Here is a 24,941-nt window from a genome sequence, read left to right on the forward strand (position 1 = left end):
CCCCCCCCCCCAAAATAGCAGATTTGATTTTAGCTCTTTTTAACAGTAGACACTTTAGCCAAAGTTGTTCTGGTGGGAATAAATCAAGGGGACAGGGCCCTCTTTTCATGAGCCCAATTTTTCCTCAGGCTTGAGCTTCCTACTTCCATTTCACCAGCATTTAACAGCTTGCATGTTGCTTCAGGAATAATATGACGATCTGACCAGGATCATAATCTGTTTACATTCAGGAATGTATTCTGACAAACAACACTGTTGCGTGTCAATTGTAACACATCTCCATTGCCCATTTTAATTCACGTAGATTATTAAAGATATTGGACGAATCTCACATAAAATTTAGGGCTATTGGTTCATGTGGAAGGAGATATACCTTAAACTGAACAGCAGGTGTGAGATACTCAGTTATGGGAGCAAACTCTGCTCCCGGCTAGCTTTGATTCTTAACTAAGATACATACAGCCTGCCCACACACTTCAATAAGCTTGGCCCCTTTATTATTGGCTCCCACCACCACCACCACCATCAGGTGTCCAGCATTTTTATCTACTGTAACATTTGTTTGCCACTTTGTCTTCTTTATTCAAGTCTTTAAATTAATATTGAAATCAAAATGGATAGAAAACAAAAGGTGGCTTCCAAATTTATTTATGTCTGTCTTCACCCATTGCTTGCTGTCCAGCATGCAACCTGAACCCTGCCCTGAAGAGAACTTGGCTTTCTGAATATTGCTGTTATCAACCACACACAAAGTTTCCAGCACTCATGATTGCAGACAAAATTTTGAAAATGAGGACTTGGGACACATGGAAGAAATTATACAATATACTAAAATATACAAAACTGTACATGTTAAGGAACGCATTGTGTAAATGGAAGTGGACTGTGCAAAGGTATCGATTTGCACAAGATTCCAGTGCACGAAACTTGTAGCTCTGCATTAAACTTATGAAAATGTGGGCGGCAGCACTGTAAATACACTGGATTCAAAGCGTGTAATAAGACTCTACCTGGGAAAAACAAACTTGCAACGCGCAATACTCTAAATCTAGTTAGTTTTACACAAAATTTAGTGTACAAAGCAGGTTTGCTTGGCAAGAAGTTAATCTTATTCAGTTTGACAACTGTAGCATTTTCCATGCACGGCTACAAAGAAAGGGCAGGACTGGGGTGTTGCAATTTCTTTTAGACATCTCCGACTGGTGTTATAGCCACAAAACCTCCACTTTTGAAATGGTTCTTAAATCAGAGCTCCTTTTGGCTCAGAGAATCAGCAGCCAGATTTGCTAATGGGAGGCGGCCGGAGGGAGGGGCGCAGGACACATTAGGCATCAATTTCCTCTCATCTGCCATTAATCCAGTTCCATGAAAGAAAGTATGTCTGAATTTCTCCTACATATCACAAGCTTGGACTTTTCACACCAAAGGGAAAACCAGTACTGTACAGCTTTTGTAAACTGATCAAGATCTGGCAGAAAGAGAGAAAGGGGTGAATGGAACACTGAAAAGGAAATCATTTTCTGTAGCCAATACAAATTCTGATCAATGGTTGATGTGAAAACAAAAGGCTATCTCTCAACTTCCTCCTACCAGGGATGCAAAATGTGCTTCACCTTCTCAAAGAAATCTACATATTTTTTAAAAAAATTGAAAGATATAAGAACAACATAAGAAAAGATTATCTGTTTGCCTACACCTAACAATATGACAAATTCATTCCATTCTCAGAAAGGGATTATCTCTATCAGTGATAGAGGAGAGATGAATAGTAGTCTCACAAACATTCTCTCTGTCTCCTTCCTTGTAATGTGACTATGCTGAGCTCTTCAGTGCATGCATTTTAAGTGAATAGGAGCCTGTTCAGAGCAAACCTCTCCCTTGTTGCACTGAAGATGTGTGTGTGCTTGTGTGCCCACACACATAAAGAATTTAGCCATCTTGTCAGAAGAGAAGCATCTCAACATCAATTGGCTTATTTTATCTTCTCGCATTTAGCCTTGCAATTTAACTGACAAGCAGCATTGCTGGAGAGGATCTCATTAGTACCTTGATTTTAATAAAAGCCAGTTAAATTGGGGGAGGTAGAGGGAGATGACTAACAAGTAAAATACTAAATGCAGTGTGGGCGCATCTCTTCACCAGAGGGTTACACAGCAGCGACCTCAACTGGAACATTGTGACTCTGTGCCGGTTCTTGCTACAGTCAATTCCTCCCTCTCCTGCGTAATTAGTGCTTTCATTTACAAGAGCCATTTAGGCTTTAAAGAGAACGGAGGTCTGTCTCTCAATAGCCTTTTTTTGCCTCAGCACCGCTTCAGGCAACGGGACAGGATTTCAGACAACACCGCCCCCCAAAGTAAAAAAAGCTCCATGAGCTTTCAGTTCAAAGGGAAAGCACAGTTGAAATAATTACACGCCAAGAAGACGAAAGCCCGAACTTTCTCAGCATTAAAGAGCTATGCGAGGTCCCCCACAATTTAGTGGGAAATAAACCAAAGCAACAGAACTAAAAAATAATAATAATCTCCCTTTTAGACACTTTCAATAAAGGATTTCAATGCAACTAAAGGCCTCCACATAAGGAAAGGAAGCACAGCTCTTCTACTGAATGGGAAGTGCTGGTGGGGAACAGGCGGAACACCTGCCAGCAGTATATTGAAAGAGACCCAAACACATTTGGAAATCTAAACACACGTCAGCAGGGTTGAGCAGCCTTTCTGAAACGGTTCTCTCTTCAGGGACTCGATGTGCTCTGCATCTTTCCGCAGTGCCTTGGCTTTAATCTATTGATTCCTAATGCACCTAGCCTACTTGCAAAGAGAGAGGAATCACCAGTACATTGCAACACACAAGCATGTTTGGCCCCCATCTTGGGTCAGCAAAGGGCTGCAGCGGGGGTGGGGGACGTCAATGGCATTGAGTTCTGTGGAACGGCCCTGGGCATTCTTAGGTGTGGGGGGGGTTATATTCTATTGAGCTTTTATTGAGTGCCTTGTAATACACACACAGCAGCTGGCAAGGCTTCCCATTCTGAATGAGTTATGGTAATTTATATCCCCTCTGCATACTTAGCCCCTCCCTTTTCCCTTGCCAAAATTACACTCTTATTCATCACTATCCTACTTGCACTCCCCCTGATGTCTCCCCCTTAAAAACCTGCCCCTGTTATCTCCCAGCCCTTTTGCAAACACTTGCCAGCAGCCACCACTTAAAAAGAGAGAGAGAGGAAAGCTTGCCTTCAACCAAGACCTCAGAATGAAGTGCAGGAATTACTCATAGACCAGTGACATGTTACAGTGCGTTTAGTCACTATATAAATGAGCTTTTCACTTTTGAAAGAAAGAAACAAGGAGACTCTAAAGACTGAACAATTATGGGAGAATGGATAGATTATTCCGGACGAATTTGCAGCAAGGGAATTGGCAAGGGATTGTGGTGTGTGACGAAGGTTCCTCAGCAAGGCAGGAAAAGAATCAGCTTAGGAATCAAAGACAGCAGAGCTCTCTTAGACCCTTATTAAGGCTGCACTTTGCAGGGAGTAATCTTACCAGAACTCTATGGAGTAGGCATGCACAGGACTGCACTGCAACAAGAGTTGTTAATGTGATTTTATTGCGAGGACTTTCTGGAAGCTACTTTGGGGCTCTAAGGCAAGATACGGTAGTTTGTTTTGAAAACACCCAAATTGTGGTGTTACAGCCAAAGTTGCAGGGGGTACCTTGCAGGAATTACCTTTGACCTGCAAAAAGTTTGCTGGAGTTGTGAGTGGACAGAATAACAGGTCTTGTCACTGAGTAGGTATTTTTGGATAAAATCTAGGGAAGGTTTTACACATAGCTTTTGGTCTTAATGAAGGCATACAGCTAGCCAGAAAGTAAAAACGTAACTGGAAGTCAGACCTTTTATCCAGAAACTCTTCCTCCCAATCCTAAGTAACTGAGAGGTTAGTCACCATTACCTGAGAGTTACTCTGCAACTGTTCAAATACATTCCCTTAATATACCTTATTAATTTATCAACTCCATTTCTATGTGTCTTAGTAATCAAAACATTCTCTGGGTGGTGTACACAAATAATGATTAGCAATAAAAAAAGTTTGAAGGAGGAAGTCCAGACCTAAAAAATTCACAGGCCCCAGTGCTGGCACTACAAACAAATGATTATAAGTTCTGGTTCAAATGAGATCCTGCTTAAAAACAGGAAAACATTTGGTTCACACACGGTGGCGAACCTACAGCAAAACTTGACGGACTCCAGGATACTGCAAGCCTGGGAAAGAGTCGAGGGTGGAGAAAGCCCTCGAAGCAAGTTATGTGAAGGGGGAGCAGGAGCCCCAAGGAGGCTCCCCTTCCAGGCCGGGCTCTTTTTCTTAAGCAAGGCAGGCGTGGAAGCTGAAGGGAAAACCAAACGGGGAAGGAGGTGAGTCGGGGGAGGAGCTATGGTGCCCGCTACCTGCAGGGCTTGGCCCGCCGCCTGGTCAGCGAGGCATGCTTAGCTGAACCTGCTAGGAATAACCCGAAGTCCATTGTTAGGGAAGGGAAACACTGGGCCGCCGGCGACGCTGCAGACTGGAGGGGGGAGAGAGACGCTCAAGAAGAGCCTTTATGGCGAGGCACGCTGACTTGCAAAGTTGCGCCTCGCCGGACAAAGCGGAGCTGATTTTGGAGCAAAACACGCGCGCGCATAGAAACGGGCCTACCTGAGGCTACAACCCTGTCCCTGTATACACTTGCAAAAGGGTTCGAGCCCCACAACTCCATGGGACGCAGAACTGAAGGAGGTCTGCTTTGTTCAAGAAGCACTTAAAAGAGAGAGAGAGCCCGCGGCTCTGTCGCGCGCCACTTTGGCTGGAAAACTCGGCGCCCAAGCGCGCGCGCGCGAAAGGAGGCCCGGCGTCTCCGCGCGTCTCCCTCCCTCCCTCCCCGCTCGGCTGGCCGGACTCCCGCGCGCCCACTACCTCCTGGAAGAGCTCCAGACTGTAGGTGTTGTCGTCGTCGGCGAAGAACACGACGCCCGGCTGCGGGGCAGACAGGCGCTGGTGCCTCTGACGGACCCAAGCCAGGCCGGCGTTGCGCTGCTCGGTGGCTCGGGGTTGCCCGGGCCGCTTGAACCTCCTGGGCGTGAGGGCGTGCAGGTGGGTGCAGGGCGGGCCCCCGCTGCGCAGGAGCCCCGCCACGAAGCGGCTGACCAGCTCGGTGCCCACGGCGGAGTCCTCCACCAGGACCCAGTGCAAGCGCGCCACCTGGCGGAACGTGTTGGCCAGGCGCGTCAGCTCGGCTTTCTGCACCGGGCGGCTGTAGGTCGGCGTGATGGTGTAGATGACGGGCAGCTCGGCCTCCCGGCGCCGCGGCGCCCCCGGATGCTGCGGCTGGGACAGGGGCTGCCGCGATGAGGCGGGTGGCGGACGGGGCGCCCGGTGGCTGCCGCCCGTGTCCAGCATGACGATCACCAGCAGCATCCAGGGCAGCAGCACCAAGAAGCGGCTCAGCAGTAGCGACTTCATGCTGGGGCCCCGGCCGCGGCCGCCCTCCGCCTCGCCGCCCGGGGAGCCCCCGCCGCCGCTGCAGCCCTCACAGCAGTGGCAGCGGCAGCGGGGCATCGCGGAGCCGCCGCCGAGGCTGCTCTTGCCGGCGCCTCCTCCTCCTCCTGCGGAGAGATTCAGCCTGCGCTTCCCTCGCCATGGAGCGGGCGGCAGGGCGCACGGAGGGACGCCGGGCTTCCTGGCACACGGGAGCTCGGCGCTGCGCACCTGGAGCGGAGGAGCCGACGGGACCGCCCGCCTTGGCGCCGACACCTTGGGGGAGATCGCAGGACGGTCGCCCGGCTGCCTCGGAGGCGGCGAGGCCCCGCTTCTTCCCGCCTGGCTCCTGCGCGGAGAGGAGGAGGAGGAGGAGAAGAGGCCACTGACCGGCGGCGGGATGCTGTGGGAGAGGCGCCCCCGGAGCGGGGACCAGCGACCTGCGCCAAACTCTCCGTTCTTTTTTCTGCGCTCCTTCTTCTGTCTCCGGAGAAGCGCTGCAGGGCGTGATGGGGTTGCCCCCCCTCCACAAAGCCGGCGATCCTTCTATTACTATTCTTGTTTATTTATGCCAAAGCTCCCAGTCTTTCTGCCGCTGCTTTCCTTCTTTCTTCCCTTTCAGCATCGCTTTCCTCCCGTCCGCCTCCGAAGCAGCAGCGGGACGACGGAGGGGGTGGTGGTGTTGGGGAAGGAAAGAAAGGGGTGCGCGGACGCGGGAGAGTCCCGAACTCTTCCAGTTTCCTTCTTCCCGAGCCGGGCGGCTTCTGGAAACACTCGGCTGTCCTGGCGGGCGGGCAGGCGCTGGGTGCGCGGCGGGATGTCTGGTGGGGGCGGTGGCGGAGAGAAGGATCCAGCCAGGAGCGAGTCTTCTCGGCGGCAGGCGGCTTCACTGGGCGCTTACGGTGGTGCTCGCGTGTCGGAGAAGAGGGGGAGGGATCCCCTCAGGGCTGATGCGGCGCAGGGGGGTGGGGTGGGAGCCGGTGAGTCTCCCTCTCTCCCTCCCTCCCTCTTTCCGAGTAGCTGCAAGGATTGCTGCCCTTGTTCTCGCTTTGCACTGCAGGGTCTCTCTTTCTCTCTCTGTGAAACATAAGGCAGTGAATAGGTTCACGTGCTGAAAACTCCAGAGACCTGGAAAGGGGGTGGGTTGCGCCGGGGGGGGGGAGAGGGAGAGGGGGCGGGGGCGGGGGCGGAATCGGGGTTGGAGTGGAGATTTAGTCACACCACCGCGAAGCAGAAGATGGGAAAAGGTTGCTGTTTGCAGCCAGCCCGCTAGCCAAACACAGCCGAAGGGAGAAGTTGCTGTGCAGCGGCTGGGTATTGTATTGGAAGAAGTCAGGCGCTGAGCCTTTGGCAGCAGCACCACCAAAGCGGGTGAGGGGAGAGAAGTAGAGGATATTCCTGCTGGCACTTCTTCCCCTTGGAATCTCTCTGAGGGCCACCCTGGTTTTTATTTTTAAAGGGTGGTGGTCGTGTGAAGATGGAAAGCTCAGAGCCGAGAGCATATGCTCCATACTCCGGGATCTTCCTCCTTTCATCAACGCCACCGGAGTCTAAAGAAGCCTTGTGTCAACTCTTACTGTTCCGCAACTGGAGGGGAGACACAAGGCGGGCCCTAAAGCAACGCGTTTTCGCTGTCTTGAAACGGGTGGGGGGTATTTATCGTATATATCGTCGTGGTTTTTATAGTCAGGCAGGGTGGTCCTTTGGGGACCAGAACTAGACACTTGGAAAATGCTAATTTTCTGCATCCATTTCAGCCTGAGTTTGGCAGCGGGATTGCCTTTTCCACCTTGTATGATGACCTTCCTTGGGAGAAAGGTGGGTGGGAGGGTGTGATCCTGTTGATTCACCTAGATCCCTCACCCTGAGCATCTTTTTATACAGTTGAGCATAGTATCCTTCTGGAGCGGCTCCCTCAGCTGGGTCTGGGAAGCAATGCTTTGCAATAGTTCCCAGTCTTATTTGCACAATTGACTCCAGAAAGTGGTGTTCAGGGAGCACCAAACAATGCAGTAGGATCTACAGGGTGGGACTTTGTAGGGTTCAATTTTATCACCACTAGTTAACATGAGACCACTGAGTGGTAATATCTTACGGTCTGGTAACCTTTTGGTTTGATTACCGAACCACAGAATTGTAGTGTTGGAAGGAACCCTGAGGGTCATCTAGTCCAACCCCCTGAAATGCAGGAATCTCAACTAGATCTTAATAGATTCATAGAATTGTAGAACTGCAACACATTGTGTATGTGGGACTGCTTTTGACAAGTGTTTGGAAACTCCTGCTAATGCAGAACTGAGCAGCAGATTCATCTGAGGGTGGTCCCCTCAATTATTATTTTGGGGGGGGGGGCTGAAGGGATCTTGGCCCCTAGGAGTTGGCTGTTATGATTTGCTCTCACAATGAGGAGTTAACAGTTCCTTAGACCCAGACATCTCATCCCTCTTTAATGGAATAGGCCAAGACAAGCAAGGCCCCAGCACACAACCGGTCAGCGAAACCTGTCCAAGCACCTTTGTCAAAATCATCAGGCCCCCAAAACTGATGTCCATTGATCAAATAGGACCCTATTGTCTGGACCCCCCCCCCACCGCTATAGGTACTGCACTAAATGTGGGTTCTTAGGTCAGGATAAGGTAAAGGGACCCCTGACCATTAGGTCCAGTTGCAGATGACTCTGGGTGTTGTGGCGCTCATCTCACTTTACTGGCCGAGGGAGCCGGCATACAGCTTCCGGGTCATGTGGCCAGCATGACTAAGCCACTTCTGGCAAACCAGAGCAGCACAAGGAGACGCCATTTACCTTCCCGCTGGAGTGGTACCTATTTATCTACTTGCACTTTGACGTGCTTTTGAACTGCTAGGTTGGCAGGAGCAGGGACTGAGCAACAGGAGCTCACCCCGTTGCGGGACTTCGAACCGCCGACCTTCTGATTGGCAGGTCCTAGGCTCTGTGGTTTAGACCACAGTGCCACCTGCGTCCGCTTAGGTCAGGCTAGATGCCATCAATTGTATCTTCAAAGCACCTTGTAGGTAATGTCACAGCATGTTACCAAAGGCTGGGTACTGCTGTGGCTAAAGAGTTTGTGTTGAACCTATCTCGCTACATCACTGCTGCTGGTGGTCCTACAGCCCCTCTTGCTGCTCTTTCTTGGAAAAGAATACAGGGGGAGGGCTCCCTGAAGCACATGCCCTGCCTGCTCTGCTTTTGCTCCTGGCATGTGATTCTGCAGAACTCATGTTTATTTTTTGACAGAGTAAGGGATAACGAGAAATGGAAAATGCTTTGGAACTTGGTATGATATGTTTTGGAAAGGCAGACACACTATTTTGGCTGCAGGGTTTTTGCAATGATAGACTTTGCCTTTGAGCAACATACAAAAAGCATGTGTCTTGGACACACAACCCTGTACCTCTGGATGAAAGGTGCCAAGGAAGACCAAACATTCGATAAACTCTGACTGCCTAATCTGCTCTATGTCTGGGTCTCTCTTCATAAGGAACACAGGCAATCAAGGTCCTATCAACAGAAGGTGACTGCCTAGTTAGAGCACAACCAAAGTCCAAGTGTTGGGTATTCAACACAGGGGCAGCCCATCCCATTTTGCCACCTGAGGTTAAAACTTAACCAATATGCAATGTGATACTAAGAATGCTCCCTGAAAAGGAGTCCTACTGAGTTCAGTGATGGTTACATTTCTTCTGATGTGCTTAGAATCACAACCTGACAGGTCAATATTAAAAAAGTAAATCTTTAATTGTGTTCAGCCGTGCTAACGCCCTAGTAAGCATGCTTAGGATTCAATCTTATGCATGCTTGCTTGCTTGAGAGATAGCACTGTGGAACTTAAGTGGCACTTGCTTTTGAGTAGACATGCATAGGCTTGGACTGCATATAGGCACTCGTCATATTGTAATATGTTAATCTGCATTTTGGAAGAGGACAAAGGGGATCCTTTAATTGCAAAATGGAAATATATAATCTTAAAAAGTAAAACCACACAAGTTAAACACAATTGGTTAGTTCAACATTTTATCATTCCTATTGCTGAATCAAAATGCTGGATCATCCCTTTAAATCCTTGTTTTTATTGTTACGGGGGCAGGGCATTGCATATATATACCATTAACTAGAGCAAGCATTATTCTAATTAATGGCATGTTTTGATCTTTGTAAAGCAAGCAACGTTTACTTCATGCTGCCCTTTTCAGGGTAATCACTCTTGCCAAAGCTTGAGATCCTGCATCCATTTAGGCAGCTTAGATCCCATTTGAGTCACTGAGATACAATCAGCACACGTCTGTGCAGAATTGCAACCAAAGGCAATAGATCTTTTCCAAACAGTCCCCATATGGACAAAGCCATCCATTTTATAGAGCCACCTATCTGGGCCACATATGTCTACTTGCTACCCAGAGGGGACATATTAACCCCTGAGGGCTCAGACGCAGAAAAGGCATTAGAGTGATATAATGCAAACTGAAATATATGTGGAAACCAGAGTGACAAATGGCTATGCAGCAAACATCTAAATGAGGAAACATCTGTGCAGTAGAGAGATAATTAGAGTTAGTGTGTTCTGTAGAGAAATGGAAGGCTTGTTATGTGATTAATGAAATAACACAGTAGGGATGCAGCAAATATAAATAGTTCAATACATCCAAATCAGAGCATCTCAGACATGAAATTACAGTGGCCCATTTTGTGCTGATGCAGTTTATCTAAAGGCCAATAACCAAAATAGCATCTCTCAAATAATGGTTGAGCAGCTCACAGTCGTCCCCGCCACATTTACTGTACAATGATTATGTATAAAAATAAGACTTGCATGGGTAATTCAGCATATGAATTAAATATGCAATCAGCAAAAGCTCAAAGCCCCTCACCCACTTGCAAAGGCAAGGGTCATGGAGATGAATTAATTCAACGATGATAACCTTCAAAATACATAAATAGGGGGGAACTAAAGATGCTAAGGTATAATGAATGGGATGGAGTGTGCAGTATTTAGGATTGCAAACTTATAAAGTGGCCCCTTTTCTGTGGTTTTGGCACAGCAACTTGACATCCAGAAAGGAAGAAGGGGACGGATTTCCTATTGTGACCAGGAGAGCATTACCTGCTTTTCTCTATGTTTCAGGCAGCTGTTAAAGCCGAGCAGCAGGATCAGTAAAACAAAAAACCTGCAACATTTCTGGATGCAGATGTGCACACGTTAATATATGATATTTTTAGCATCTACTGCATGCTGCTTTCAGAGGCCATTTGAGAGGCTGCTTTGGGGGCAGAAGAGCATCATATAGCTGTCCAGATAAAAAAGTCACTCAAACCCTTCTGAAATCTGGAAGCTTCAGCCCAAGCAAAACAGTTCCAAGGACAGAAATCAAGAGGTTAAAAGCTGAGGTAGCTGTGGACTTCTGGAAAGTTATTTAGTAGGAAGATACATTTGATGGTATGGAACACTTGGGGAACCTATGGCATTCCAGGTGTTGCTGGACTTCCAGCTCCCATCAGCCAAAGGTCAAGGGTGATGGGAGCTGTCATCCAGCAACATCTGGAGGACCACAAGTTCCCCACACCTGGTATAAAAACTAGTTCCCCCCTCAATTAGTAACAGTGACAACATATTGACACCTCTACTTGGCTTCTTGTTTCCTGTCCCCCACAATTGCAGCAGATAAATTTTATTGGTTAAACTGCTCAGATGACTTGCAATGGAATCTCTTTATCAATATGCTCTTGAGGTTTATACAACGGGCTCATGTACCATTTTACTATTATTCTTGTATATATATATTCCTAGCAAGGTTCCATATTGCCATTCTCCTGCGTGTACCGTTAACAGTGAAGTGCACTTCTTATTCACATGGGGTAATTGTCTTCCAGGCAATGTTTTGAAAGCTATGAAACACTCCTGTTTACCTCACAGGTGGACTACGTGTCAATGATAAAGCTTACATATCTTTTTAGTGTCTCACAGGCAACAGCCGCCACCTTATTCTCACTTCTAAATTTAGACTTGGGGAAAGTGTTAACAACTGGTTTGAAGTGCTTTGAGACTTCGGAGGCTGAGTGTGCAAGCACACTACAAAGAGGTTTGGGATCTTTTACAAGAGTTATAATGTGCTATTCAGAATATTTATGAATATGTGTTTATCCTTACCCTATGCCCACAAGAAGTTCCCACACAAAAGGAATAAAGTAAGCTTGGCTTGTTATGTGAAATTGTAGCGACACAACTCTACAATTCTAAGAGTATATAAATGCTGCTTCAGACAGCAGAACTGCAATGTATCTGGGCATCCCTGCTACACTTTGCCAGCAAACAGGCACATGTTAAAACCCAGCTGCAAGAACAGTCTTCATGTGAGTTTTCACCATGGGGTGCCTTCCCAGAAGCCACCCCTTAGTGACGAGACAGTGATATGGATTGGTAACACTTTCCCTTTCCTCAAGTTTCTGAGTATTAGGATTCCTACTTTCTCACCAATCCTTGGCCTGATAGTATGTGTGTCTGAAATTGCAGTCATAGATAACAGCACTGGGGAGAAGCTATTAAAATTGATTGTCGATGTGAGAAAACTATTTCAGTCTTTCAGGAAACAGAAGCAGCTGGAGAAACATATAAACGTGCCATCATTTTTACTGGTGGATAGAACAGTGAAGAAAATCTAGTGTCTGTTTCAGGTGGCTGTAATTGAATATATTAAGCAACAAATATTAGCTTCAGATTTGCCTGTTGGTTCTTACCATCAGCAGCCCTTCACATTAAAAGGTTGTAAGTGGGGAGGGGGAACTGGTGCATAACACAGTTTAAAGGAGGCAATGCTGATTCACACAACCATTTAATGTCTGCTCCCACAGGTCCAGTGTATCCTAGAGTTCCATAGTTTAACAATGCACTTTGTGAAGAAATATTTTCTTTTGTCTGCATGCCAGTCCACAGACTTTCAAATACAGGCTGCCCTCTATTCTTGGCATACTGAACTAGTCACAAGAGTGAGATAACATGTCCAGGGCTGGCTTAATACATTTTGCTCCCTGATGTGAAACGTAGGGTGACACATCTCTCATTGCTGGTCCAAAAGCTGACCAAACAGACAGTTGAATCCTACTTCTGCATTGGTGAAGGAACAGTATCTTCCTTTACACCCGAGTGCGGCAGGCTAGCTTAGGGGGTGCAGGTCCACTTCCCACCTCTCAGCATCTGCCTACTGAGGCAACCTCCTCACTCGGCCTCATGATAGGGCTGGCCCTGGTCTAATCCATGTTGTCTGAAAAAGTTTAATTCGCGCTGAAAACACTCGATCGGTGTGTGAATCAGCAGCTCTGGGAATATAAAAGAGGGCTCACAGGAAATTCCCAGCAGTAGGGCAAGACAAGCACCAGGTGTGTGCAAACAGCCTATGTATTTTTGCAGGTTCTATGGAATAGTCCACATTTTCCACTTGCTCGCCATCTTAATTTATCTCCCCTGCTTCCCCACCCCCACCCCAAGTCTCTCTCTGCCCTCTCATTAACTTGATTCTTGGAACCCCACCACTAAAATGCCAAATTGGTGTTGCAGCTCCAAAGAGTACCTAGAATTTATATTCTAGACACATGTTTCTCCCCACTTCCTTACTACTGGGCACAAAAATGTCCAGTTATGGCTGCTGCTCCTGCTCATTGCTGCTGAACTCTTGAGTCAGCTCCTCCACCCCTGTGACCTCAGGACCAAGGCCCTCTTGCCCCGTCCTCTCACACAAGCTGCAAGGCAGCATGCTAAGTATACATAACAAGGCAGTGCCCTCCTCTTTGAAGGAGACTGACCTCAGAGAGGCTGCCATGAATCTATTGCTGCTGCTCAGAGAAGCGGGAGTGAAACAAAAGCTTCCTTAGTTCATACTGCTTGCTTTCCCCCCCTTTAAGATCTAGCTGCCTTTTATTACCTAACGTGGACTCTTCGTTCAGTGAAACCATTGAGCTATGTGAAATGCGCTTATGATCTTCGCCTTGTAAACCCGCAAAAATGAAAACTACAGCTGACGTGCCAGTTTAACACAGAGGCACTTAGTATTCTTTGGTGCTGTTTTCCTTTCTCACTTTGTGCCGGCAATCCCCACAGTGAGCCAACTGGTTCGCACACTTCTTAACATTCACCACGTGGGCCCCAAGCAAATAATCTTCCTTGGCATCATCTCTCCTCCTGACTCCTGTGTAACTTTGCCATTGTCCTGAAAGAGAGTGTAACATCTAGGCAACTTAGCATTCATGATCGATGCTCTCAAGCCTGGAGCGCCCCGAACAAGGTTAAGCGGTGGCAAAATCCCATCACAAAATTCAATCATCTGTACTGAAGAGAAATATTTTATGGGGGAGGGGGTAAGATAAAGTTGCAAGGTGATGAATATTTCCTGGGGAAAAGGGTTAAATGTTCTTTGTTTGCCACTAACTTTATGGGCAGATAAGGGCACAAGAAGAGCCCTGCTGGAACAGACCGAAAGCTCATTTAGCCTAGCTTTCAGCATCCCAAATGCCTCTGGGAAACCCAAAAGCAAGACATGTGGGACTTGTGCACACTAGGAATCCTCAACTAGTGTCCCCTGGTGGCAAAAGGTATCCCAGAGGCTGAGACCAAGTAAGGCTATTTCTTCTAAAGTGTTAGCCTGCCCATAGTTACCTATGTGTTGGTAACCTCAAGGCACGATTATGCTCTCCATGGGTTTGTCCAATGAGGCTTATTCCCACGCAAGTAGGTATAGGATTGCAGCTTTAATGTAATAACTGGGAGCACAATTCGGCCACATGTAAAGAGTCATACACCTTTAGCTCCCATTGATTTTGATTAAACACATATTTAAACCTCTCCTTTTAAATTCATGGGACTTGAAAACACTTGCTGAATCATGCCCCTGGTTTGTTACTGAGTGTTTTGTTCTGGTCTCTTCCCCCTGCCCCGCCAAAAAAACTCAGGGCCATATATCTTTTTATCCCCATCACCCTGTGTTAGGTCATCTCAATTTTTTTAAATTGTCTTTGTCCACCTCTGTGAAGCCATTTGGATAGATTAATTTGCACATGCCCCCCCCCCCGAATTCCTGCCCTCTAAATGGAAATTCCAATGAATAACAGCAGAAAGCTCTTCTAAAAAAAGTTCCTGCCCTTTCGGAGCATGATGGCTGGCATTTTAAAGTCCCAGGGTTGTGGACTCTGCTGTATAAATAAAATCAATGCACTCCATATATTTGATCAGTCATGACACTGGAATAGGACACACTGTGCTGCCTTTGGGAGAAAGGAAGGGAAGCAGTTACACCTGTCACAACTTTTCATAAGGAATGCACTGTTGTGTAATTCTTCAGCTCAGGCAATTTAACATAGTTTTAGCTGCTTGTCATAACTTTCCCCCCTAAGTATGAATGAAATGCTACACTATTCTCAAATGGTCTAATTTAACATGCTGTGTTATGGCAGGTCTGTATTAATCTCTGATTAGGTGTTTGTTGGTGGTGCTTTATTTATACAGCACCAGACAATATATAAGATATATTGCACAGGAGTACAGATGGAAATATTTCACTAAACGCATGCCTGTGGCGTCTCCTGTACCTCCCAACTTGATTCAGGTTTGCTCTGGTCACTTCTGAGGATGACGAATGTTGTGGATTGTTCCATGCTGATAGGAAATGAACGTTAAGACTCCAGCCTCTATTCAGACAGTGAACAATGCTTTGAGAATGTGGTGCACAATTTAAAAAGCTTTTTCAGAATCCCAGTGGCTGAACTTTCAGTGCATCTAAGACGAAAAAGAAAGCAGATCCCACTCTTCCAAATAACTCATGCATGTTATTTTGAAGATAGAAAACTGCCTAGGATCAGATCAGGCTCCTTAATGATCTAGCCTAGGGATCAAGAACCCACGGGACTCCAAATATTGCTGGACTTCTGCGGCTGTCATGCCTGACCATGGAATATCATGGCTGAGGCTGATGGGAGCTGGAGTCCAAGATTACCTGGAGGGCAGCAGGTTCCCCACTGCTGACCTAACTGAATGATGCCTACTGTGGAAACGGTTTTCTAGGGTCTCATCAGGCAGGGACACTGTCACTTACTGCCTGGCCATTTAAAGGGAGATGCCAGGTACTGAAACCTGCCTATAAGCCCTTATTTATTAGTCAGCTGTAGCTCCTCCCAATTGATGTATAACTGCTGTTACGTAAAGAGAACATTCAGTGAGGAGAGATGAAGTTATAATGGAGTGATTGAGCACCACTGGATTTGTAATCATTTATCTATTTTATGGTTTCCTAATGGCTATATGCTTCTCAATGTGGGTAGGGCACACATCTAATAATCACCTGGCATCATATGATATCAAGTTCAAACCTCTAGGAGAAGGAACAAGCTTATCTCCTGCAGCCCCACAGTGATAAGTCTAGAGATAAGCTTCTCCCTGTCCTTTAAAAGGTAGCAGCTAGCAGGCCAAGGCTTATCACTGATCTTAGCACTGTGAGACCACAGTGTTAAGATCATAAACCTCTTCTGCTCTCTTTTACCATTAAAAAGCAAGCAGCCACACATAGTGCTCAGATCAGGTGACTGGCAGGTGTGTCTGGTGTGTCGAAAATGGCATCACAGGTGAAATTCAGTAGCCTGGCAGGTTTAAATAGGCATATAGGACAGATGTTCCCATTACTGTGTTAGATGAAAATGATAAATAAATAGAACTGTGTGCTATCAGCAGATTTACAGCCACACACTCTAAATCCAAGGATGATCTTTTCCAGTGGTTGTATTAGATGTTAAATAAAAAGAACACTGATTTGCATAAAATGAAAGTGTGCAAATTGATATGTATAGATGCAAATTTAGGAATAGTAACAGTTAATTTAAACAGAAATACAATCCATCCGGGAAAACTGTGCCCAGGTGATCTGTTCAGTCTGCTAACCAGATGCTGTTGATAGGTAAATTCAAGCCTCCTCTTTCTATCCCTTCTTATGGTCCTTTAAACCAGATTTGGAGCACAAAGCCCTTCAAATAGAGAACTGTTCTTTGTAAAATAGGGCACTTGACTGAAATGAATATCTCAGGAAGCAGTCCTCTAATAAACAGTAATCTAATACCCAATTTTCTGTCTTTGAGTGCCTGAAAGGATACAGCATTTGCAGGTAACAACAGGTCTCTGCATAAATCCATCACTTCCATCTTCTTCCCTATATCTCCACTTCCTTGGGCTGCAAGATAAGCCGTCAGGCAGTATTTCTGAAGCAATTTATAGTTAAGTAATTTAAATTTCACAGCTTTGGAAGCCATAAAGTGAGACTTTTCGCTCATTGCAGCTGCCCCAGTGGGATGGTGAAGTGCTCTAGCAGTTTCAAGGGAAGATTCAGATTTGATCTCAAGATTTGTCTCCAAAACTCCAGGAGAATCCCTCTCAGCATTTTCCATTAGTCCTAGGAATATCTATTAAAACTCCTTTTTACTGTTTTCAGGGGTTTCTATTTCTTAGCAAAGGACTAGATTGCCCTTCATTCAAATTCCCCTTTGAGCCTTTGAGCTATCAAGCTGGGCTTTTTAAGGTACTGATTCTTTCATTGTACTGATTCAGGGGCCTTTTTCCCCCTCTCAAATGTTTTCCATTTTCCCTTCAAGCTTAACTCCCAGTGGGGAAAGTTTCTGTTCTAATGGCATACAGAGTAGAGTTGAAAGGCACCTCTCCTTCTGCAGCATCCAGTCTTCAATATCCTCTTGGATTATCTTTAGAGTTTGCCACCTTGCTCCTATAGAAGCCATTGTTTGCGGGGGGGGGGGGTAAGCAAGCCCTTCCCAAGCCATGCTAACTTCCCTCTGTGTCTATCTCATTCTTTACACAAGAAGATATGGTGCGATAAGAAGCATATTCATGGATTTAAGATTCCTCCTCTGGGCTTATCTTCAAAGTGATATTAAACTACGTTTACAAGGCTGGATCAGATTATACATCTCCTAGATTGGGTCAATAACTCAGCCCCACCACCAGTGTCCCAGATGTACACACAGACATGTAACATTCAGATATGACCCATGAGTGTAAAATCTAAGGTACTTAGGCCCTGGTCATCCAGTTAAAGTGCTGGCGTTTCTACCTAGGGGTAGGGTGGAGGAAAGGATGGAATACTGAGGCAGTCCTGCAGCTAGGCCCAGTGTGAGGAATCCTTGGCTCTCCTAATGTTGCTATTTTGAACTACAACTCCCATCACCCCTGGTTATTGGCCGTGCTTGCTTGGGGTGATGGGAAGTGAACCAACCAGAACCTTGCAATCATCATCTGAGGCCCTTCTTTGTGTGCCTTCTCTACGAAAGGTCCAGAGGGTGGCAACACGAGACTGGGCCTTTTCTTTGGTGGCTCCCCGTTTGTGGAATGCTCTCCCCAGGGAGGCTCGCCTGACATCTTCATTCAATATCTTCAGTCACCCGGCAAAACCATTCCTCTTCTCCCAGGCCTTCAGCCAATTAAAAAAATCCATGGCTGTTTAAACTGTGTTTGTGGCAGGAGGGGGCGGTATTGTTTTTGTTTGTTACTATGTATTTTTGTGTTTTTATATTGCTAATTGCCCTGTGATCCTCGGATGTAAGGGGGTGTAAATAAAGTTAAATAATAATAAAAAAATAGACCTGCAACATCTGTAGAGCCAAAGATTCCCAACATTTGAGCTACACTGTAGAATGGACATGGAAAAAGATTGACCAATTAATGGCGCCTGATTTTTGCATCACCATTGGTTGCCCCCCCCCCAGGGCTTGTCTGTCTGCGCTGACACTCGCCAAGTGTAGTTCAACCGAATTGTGGCTCTTACACTAAACATACTTATTTGTTTAGTTCATTTGTGCATCTCTGCTTTCCCAGTGAGTTCTCCCCCAATTCATCATCAACAGAACTCAGTGAAGTCGGGTCTGTCTGGTGGGTTGTGAGTGACCCAAGTTCACTACAGTGAAATTCATTGAGGAGTAAGGGTTGTCTCCGCTATCCACTGCACTCACTCTGGCTCTGTAATTGGCCAGTCACTGCCAGAATTTTGTGATCAATGTTTACAGAGAACCTTTCAAACATGTTGATCCCTAGGAATTTCGTGGTGGCCTGTGCATTCCCCAAGGAACATGCCTAACCTTGCAATAAAAAGGGTAAGGGAAACCCCAGTGTAGGATCTAGAATAGAGAGACACATTAAGCAAACTATTAAAAATACCTCAAGGGAGTGTTGTTCTGCAATAAGCTGTGATTGCATGATGCTAACCTGAGAGGCGTATAAGCCAATTAATGCATTTATAATAAACCTTTGCAGAGGTTTGTTTGCTTCTTCTTCATTACTCAGCAGCCCTCCTGAAGGATGCGAAGGGTTGTGTTTTTCTGCTGAGATTCAGCCTCCTCCCTACCTCTGTTATCAGATGCAGCCCACATTCTCCTCTCCAGAACAAAAAGGAAATTGTATCCTTTTGTTTTAATGAGCTTCCCCACCCCACCCCCACCCCAAGTGGCTGGCACTCTAATTTGCCTTCAACACTTCACGCCTTCCTGCAACAATGGAAAGTGTTTTCTTTCCTAATTAACAACTTGAGCTTATTATTAATCTGACTACTCCATTTTCCAGAGGTGCCTGGCGTTCTCTGGTCCATGGGGTCACAAAGAGTCGGATACGACTAAACGACTAAACAACAACAACTCCATTTTCAGTGTTATTCTATCGTGTTTGCATCTCAGTCATACCTGAGTTCACCTTGTTCCCTGGTAAAGGGGCATTTCCTGACCAGCAGGGCGGTGATCCATTGATGTTGCTGCCACAAGGGGACCCTGTTCAAATGCTACTTAACTAGCAAGGAGGCACCATTTCACTTCCTGGCAGCTTCTCCTTTGGGTGAACTATCTGGAGGATTCTTCAGAGATTCCATTCCACATACTTGTTCATAAATTGGACTGAGCCTTTTGGTGTATCATCCAGAAACTTAAATCATTGTTTTGCTTCCTGCTTAATCTTCCTGGCTTTTGAAGTCTCCCCCCACCCCCTGCTTCTATGCAGTTTCAAAATTGGAAGAAGCATTATTTTATCTGATACAAAATAAATTGCAGTGGTTGTTGTTGTTGTTGTTGTTGTTGTTGTTGTTGTTGTAAACGTTTTCCTGATTGGGGAAAACACTCTGTCCCAGCTGCTTGAGAACAAATCTATAGTCGTCGTCTTCTTCTTCTTCTTCTTCTTCTTCTTCTTCTTCTTCTTCTTCTTCTCCTTCCTTCCTTCCTTCCTTCCTTCCTTCCTTCCTCTCTCCCTCTCTCCCTCTCTCTCTCTCTCTCTCTGTGTGTGTGTGTCACACTAAAGTCAGAAAGGAAATACTTTCACTTGCTTTCCAGGAAAGTAGCTGCATTAGTCTGATTCTCCAAAAATCAACCAGCAGTTCCCTCTATATTTATTTATATATTCACTGTATTTATATGCCACAGTTCAGCCATGGCACCTAAAGAACTTTACAATTTTTTAAAAACCAAAAACAAATAAATGGCATAACATGCAGAGTCAACAGAGTCCTCATAAGTCCCCTGGGTGCATCCTGGGCTGGGCTTCCTTCCTTCTCTGCAAAATACATTTATTCATGTGTGTATCTCACCTGCAGCATGGACTCTTACCCACTTGCTCATTCCTACAGCTCCCATGACTACACATACTTATATGTTAGTGGAAGCAGTAGCAGTCTCTCTAGCCATCTCGTGGCTTCCATCCTCATGACTCTGCATGAACTCACCCCTCAACTAATGTTAAGGTCTTTGCCTGGCATTTCTGTAGCCCTTCTGCAGGTTTTGTTTGGTCTTTGGGGTGCCTCTCCTTTGGATTATGTGTCCTGGACCCTGACTGCAGCCAGAGTCACGATAACAAGTAACTTTAAATAAAACAGTGCTTTGGTCAGGCTTAAGCATTCAAGTGCATTTACTGCTTTTTCAAACCCTACAGTATTTGGTTTTTATACTCCCCGGTAGACCATAAGCAAGGCACAGAGAAATCCCTGGTGCGTATCACGGAATGTCTCAGCCAAGTAGCTAATCCTAAATCTTAAAGATGTCACACCTAAATGTCTTAATTCTCCCATATTTAAACTGACATGAATGTCTGATATCCACTGAAATGGATAACATCCAAATCTGAAAGCAGTGAGTACGTCAGTCAAGAGGAAAGCCGGGCCCAGCATCCCTGCTTCAACACAAAGGAAAGTCTCCCCATGGGAAGTGAACTTCTGCCCTCACTAAATAAAATAAAAAGACAGAAATAAATCCTTTCGGTAAAGCACAAGAAATGAGGACAGTTTCCTCAACGGGCTCTGGGAGCAAGGGAGCTTTTCATGGTGGCTGAGGAAATGCAGGCGGACTTGACCCGAGAGGCTGAGGGAGCATAGCACATTACGACATGTTTTTCCAGCATGAAATTTGTGTGCACAAAGAGTGTTGTGTGCGAAGTGGCATCTGTTGCAAAGGAAGTACAGTGGTACCTCTGGTTACGTACTTAATTCGTTCCGGAGGTCCGTTCTTAACCTGAAACTGTTCTTAACCTGAAGCACCACTTTAGCTAATGGGGCCTCTCGCTGCTGCCACGCGATTTCTGTTCTCATCCTGAAGCAAAGTTCTTAACCTGAGGTAGTATTTCTGGGTTAGCGGAGTCTCTAACCTGAAGCGTATGTAACCCGAGGTACCACCGTAGAAGGAAGAATTCTTATTTACAGAGATAACATGTGAGAAGAATTTTGGCTGGTGCTAGTGCTAGCTTGCCCTGGCCCTCCCAGCAGCTTTTTCCTCAACCTCTCTTAGCAAGCAGGCACATGGGCAAGAAAAACCTGTTGCATGGTGCTGCCTTTACATACATAAGCTACATGCTCTTGAGACACAGTTGCAGTGGGAAATGCTTCCCAGTGTTTCCAGCGGAAAGACAGGAAAAACTGTTTATCCATTTTTCAGTGCTGTTTTTCATGTCCACTCAAATGTAAGTACCACTCAGTTTAGCCCAGGTAAGCAAGTATAGGATTACAGTCTGTCTGTCCAGTAGAGGCTCAGCGGCATCTGCTTTGCTCACATAAAGTCACAGGTTTAGACCTCAGGATCTCCTGCCTGAAACTCTGAAGAGCTGCTGGCAGCCAGAGTGGGCAATACTAGATGCACCAGTGGTCTGACTCTGTATAAGGCAGCTTCCTATGCTCTTACGTTTTAACACATTACATAAGGGAAGGGCTGGCCAATAGCTACACCCTAGAATGCACACCAACTTTCCCCTTCAATGCAAGTCTATGGATTCATACTCAGAGGAGTCCTATTGAGCCTTACTCCCAGATAAGTGTGTGTAGGATTGCAGTACAAAAAATCAGTCTAACCCTCTGCACAGTGCATTTAATCAGATGGCATAGTCAATAAACCTCCTAAGGGGGGGAAAAACCCACCCCGTGTTTTAAAGCTAATAAAGTCACCTGCTGAGACCATAAATTTTTTAAGCGGCAGGTATAAAGAATTTCTTTCTGCCAAGAAGATTAATTGTTACTTCCTGAATAAATACCTGCATTTAGCTTTTCAACAGAAACAACAGGGGGCTTTGATCCTGTAAACGCAAATGTATGTGTCCTTTACAGCTGGGTGTGCCATAAATGCTTACTGTAATCTTCCGCTAATTTAAACTGATGTTTGGACAAACTGCTACCTGGATGGGTAGAACTGGGAGGGTTAGCAGTGTAATTGCTAATCAGAATATCATCACAGTTGCAGTGCAGCCAGCTCCTTGGTGCTTTCTTGGCTGTTTTTTCTTCTTTCCCCTCCATCCTTGTGCTGAAGGCCTAGAGCACCATCTAGTGAGAAGGAGAGAGCGGATTGCAAAGCAGCCAACTCTGAGATTTTGCAGAAGAGCATACAGAATGGAGGGTTTTTGTTTTTCTATGGAAACTGCTGGCACTTCATTTTCAGCCTGGAAACTTAAGACTATGGGGAACAAAGGAGACTGTGCAGGAGAGTCATTTTTTTGCCTTGTGTTACATTTGAGCCTGTTTACAGCAGGGCTGACACCTCACCCACAACAAATCGACGTGGGCATTTTAGTTGGGTGGAAAATCAGATACTCATCAGCAGATATATATCGATTCTCCTACATAGTGATAACTACAGTACGGTGGTAGCACTCACTGAGCTGGAAAGCCGCCTGCCCTTAGCTATGCCTCCAACTCTAAGGAGCAGATCGAAATATGTCTATATATATATATGGATGAGACATGTTAAGTCATTCAGAGTCAAGTCCTAAATATAAAAACAGCAAACAGCTTCCAGAAGGCATGTATCAAACTAAATGGAGCTATTGCATAAGAACAGAAATGAAGGACATCGGGCAGGGTGGCTAGGTACAAGAACAGGGCGCCTGCTCCTTTGATAGTTGTGGAGGAGAGGGAATATAATCAGCAGAGGGAATCAGTTCACATTCGTCTGACTATTAAACGTGCAGAAGCCCTCTCTTATCCCCCCCCCCCGCTACCACTGCCTTTGCATGGGATCTGTATAGATGGGATTGCAGCTGTGGTGCAAAACACTCAAGTCCCCTGCAACGAAAGGTTGCAGGATTTTGTAGCTTAGAGAGAAGGTGAGCAAGAGGGCACATGGTAGAGGTGCATGAAATCATGCATGGCATAGAGGAAGTGGACAGAGAGATGCTTTTTCTCCCTTTCTCGTTAACGCTAGAACTCATGGACATCCAATGAAGCAGATTGTTGGAGGATTGCAGGGAGATAAAAGAAAGTACTGTATTTTTCGCTCCATAAGACACACCAGACCATAAGACGCACCTAGTTTTTGAAGGAGGAAAACAAGAAAAAAAATATTCTGAATCTCAGAAGCCAGAACAACAAGAGGGATCGCTGTGCAGCCTACATTCACTCCATAAGACGCACACACATTTCCCCTTACTTTTTAGGAGGGAAAAAGTGAGTCTTATAGAGCAAAAAATATGGCACTTCTTCACACAGTGCATACCTAAACTATGGAACTTGCTCCCACAAAAGGCAGTGATGGCCACCCCCCGTGGATGGCTTTAAAATAGAGTCAGATAAATTCATTGAATTAGGGGGAGAACAGGGGAAGACACTCATCACCTGAAAAAAACCATGGTATGCTTACAGGATAATAGTATGGGTTTACCTCTGTAAAAGAAGGAACCACACAAGAGAAATCATATTAACTAGAAGAGTTTGTGAAGTTATATGCATGTTAATTGTTTTGTGCATGATCTTGTGCATGCATTATTTTAATAGCAATTGACTTCAATAAAGTGAATTTTAATAACTAGGCCCCTGACAACCTTCAAAAACCTCCTCCTAACAACCAAGGGAAACGGTAAAGGGACGGTATCCGCAATATACAAAATACTACTCCAAAATCCCACAAACCCCCTAGATGCAATCAAAAAACAATGGGAGAATGACATAGGCTATGAGATTAACCCCACTCAATGGACCAGAATGTGGTCTAAACCCCCCTTTAAATCCATATCAACGAAAAGAAAAGAACTCACACTGAAACTCACCTACAGGTGGTACCTAACACCAAGGAAACTAGCGCTAATACGCCCAGGAACGTCACCAAAATGCTGGAGAGGGTGCACCTCCACAGGCACATACCTCCACATGTGGTGGGAGTGTCCCAAAATCCAACTATTCTGGACAACAGGCATACGAGAAATATGTAAAATAACTAAGCAAGTATTAGATATCACCCCAGAATTGGCCCTACTAAACATCTTCCAAGACAACAATGCCCATTTACACCACAAAGAACTCATAACCCACCTACTTTCAGCAGCCAGAAACACCATAACCAGACACTGGAGAGACCTGTCAGGAGTAAGCATGGACCAATGGTACCAAATAGTATGGGAAACAGCCCTACTAGAAAAATTAACTAATAAACTGAAACTGACACGGGGACAAACAGAAGAAGACGCCTTCACCCCGGTATGGCTCCCCTTTATCACATACACAGCCCAACAAGACAATGACAATAATCCACCAACAGCATACAAATCAATATGGCTAACCTGATCCAAAACACCCACCCACCTCACTCACACACGAAAACAAAGATCACCACAGCCAATCACACCCTAGGCCAACCCCAACCTCTCTCACCACCAAAGGAACACAAGTAACGCTGACACCAAACTCTACATACATTAAGCATAACAGAAACATCGCCACCCGACCCCACCCCCACCCATCTTCCCTCCCCCCACTCCCCCTTTCTTTTTCCTTTCTTTCTTTCTTTTTTTTCTTTCTTCTCCCCCTAATGCCTCAACAAATGAAATGGATTTGTAAAAATGTTACATGGGGGGGAAAAATACGAGGCATTACACTTACTTCTGTAAAACAAGAAAATCCTTAATAAAAAAATAAAAAAAGAAAG

The 24,941-nt window shown here is 45.7% G+C and overlaps 1 protein-coding gene and 1 long non-coding RNA gene across 4 annotated transcripts in view; both read right to left on the minus strand.

Moving 5' to 3' along the window:
* Nucleotides 1–24,941, minus strand: part of B3GAT2 (beta-1,3-glucuronyltransferase 2) — a 48,054-nt gene that overhangs the window by 17,368 nt on the left and 5,745 nt on the right. Inside the window, exon 1 of one of the 3 annotated variants that reach the window (XM_080998052.1) lies at nt 4,958–5,904. The exons of 1 other annotated variant lie outside the window; for it this stretch is intronic. In XM_080998052.1, the coding sequence (XP_080854178.1) occupies nt 4,958–5,599 (642 nt within the window). In that variant the 5' untranslated portion in view covers nt 5,600–5,904. Of the gene's footprint in view, nt 1–4,699; nt 4,719–4,957; nt 5,905–24,941 lie in introns of those variants that run through there. One more of the 3 variants, XM_080998054.1, reaches the window with a different exon arrangement.
* LOC308472830 overlaps nt 1–24,941 on the minus strand; it is a 210,796-nt gene that overhangs the window by 2,442 nt on the left and 183,413 nt on the right. The window lies entirely within an intron of this gene.

This window comes from Podarcis pityusensis (assembly GCF_964106645.2).
Source record: "Podarcis pityusensis genome assembly, chromosome: 3".
In the NCBI taxonomy this organism is placed as follows: domain Eukaryota; kingdom Metazoa; phylum Chordata; class Lepidosauria; order Squamata; family Lacertidae; genus Podarcis; species Podarcis pityusensis.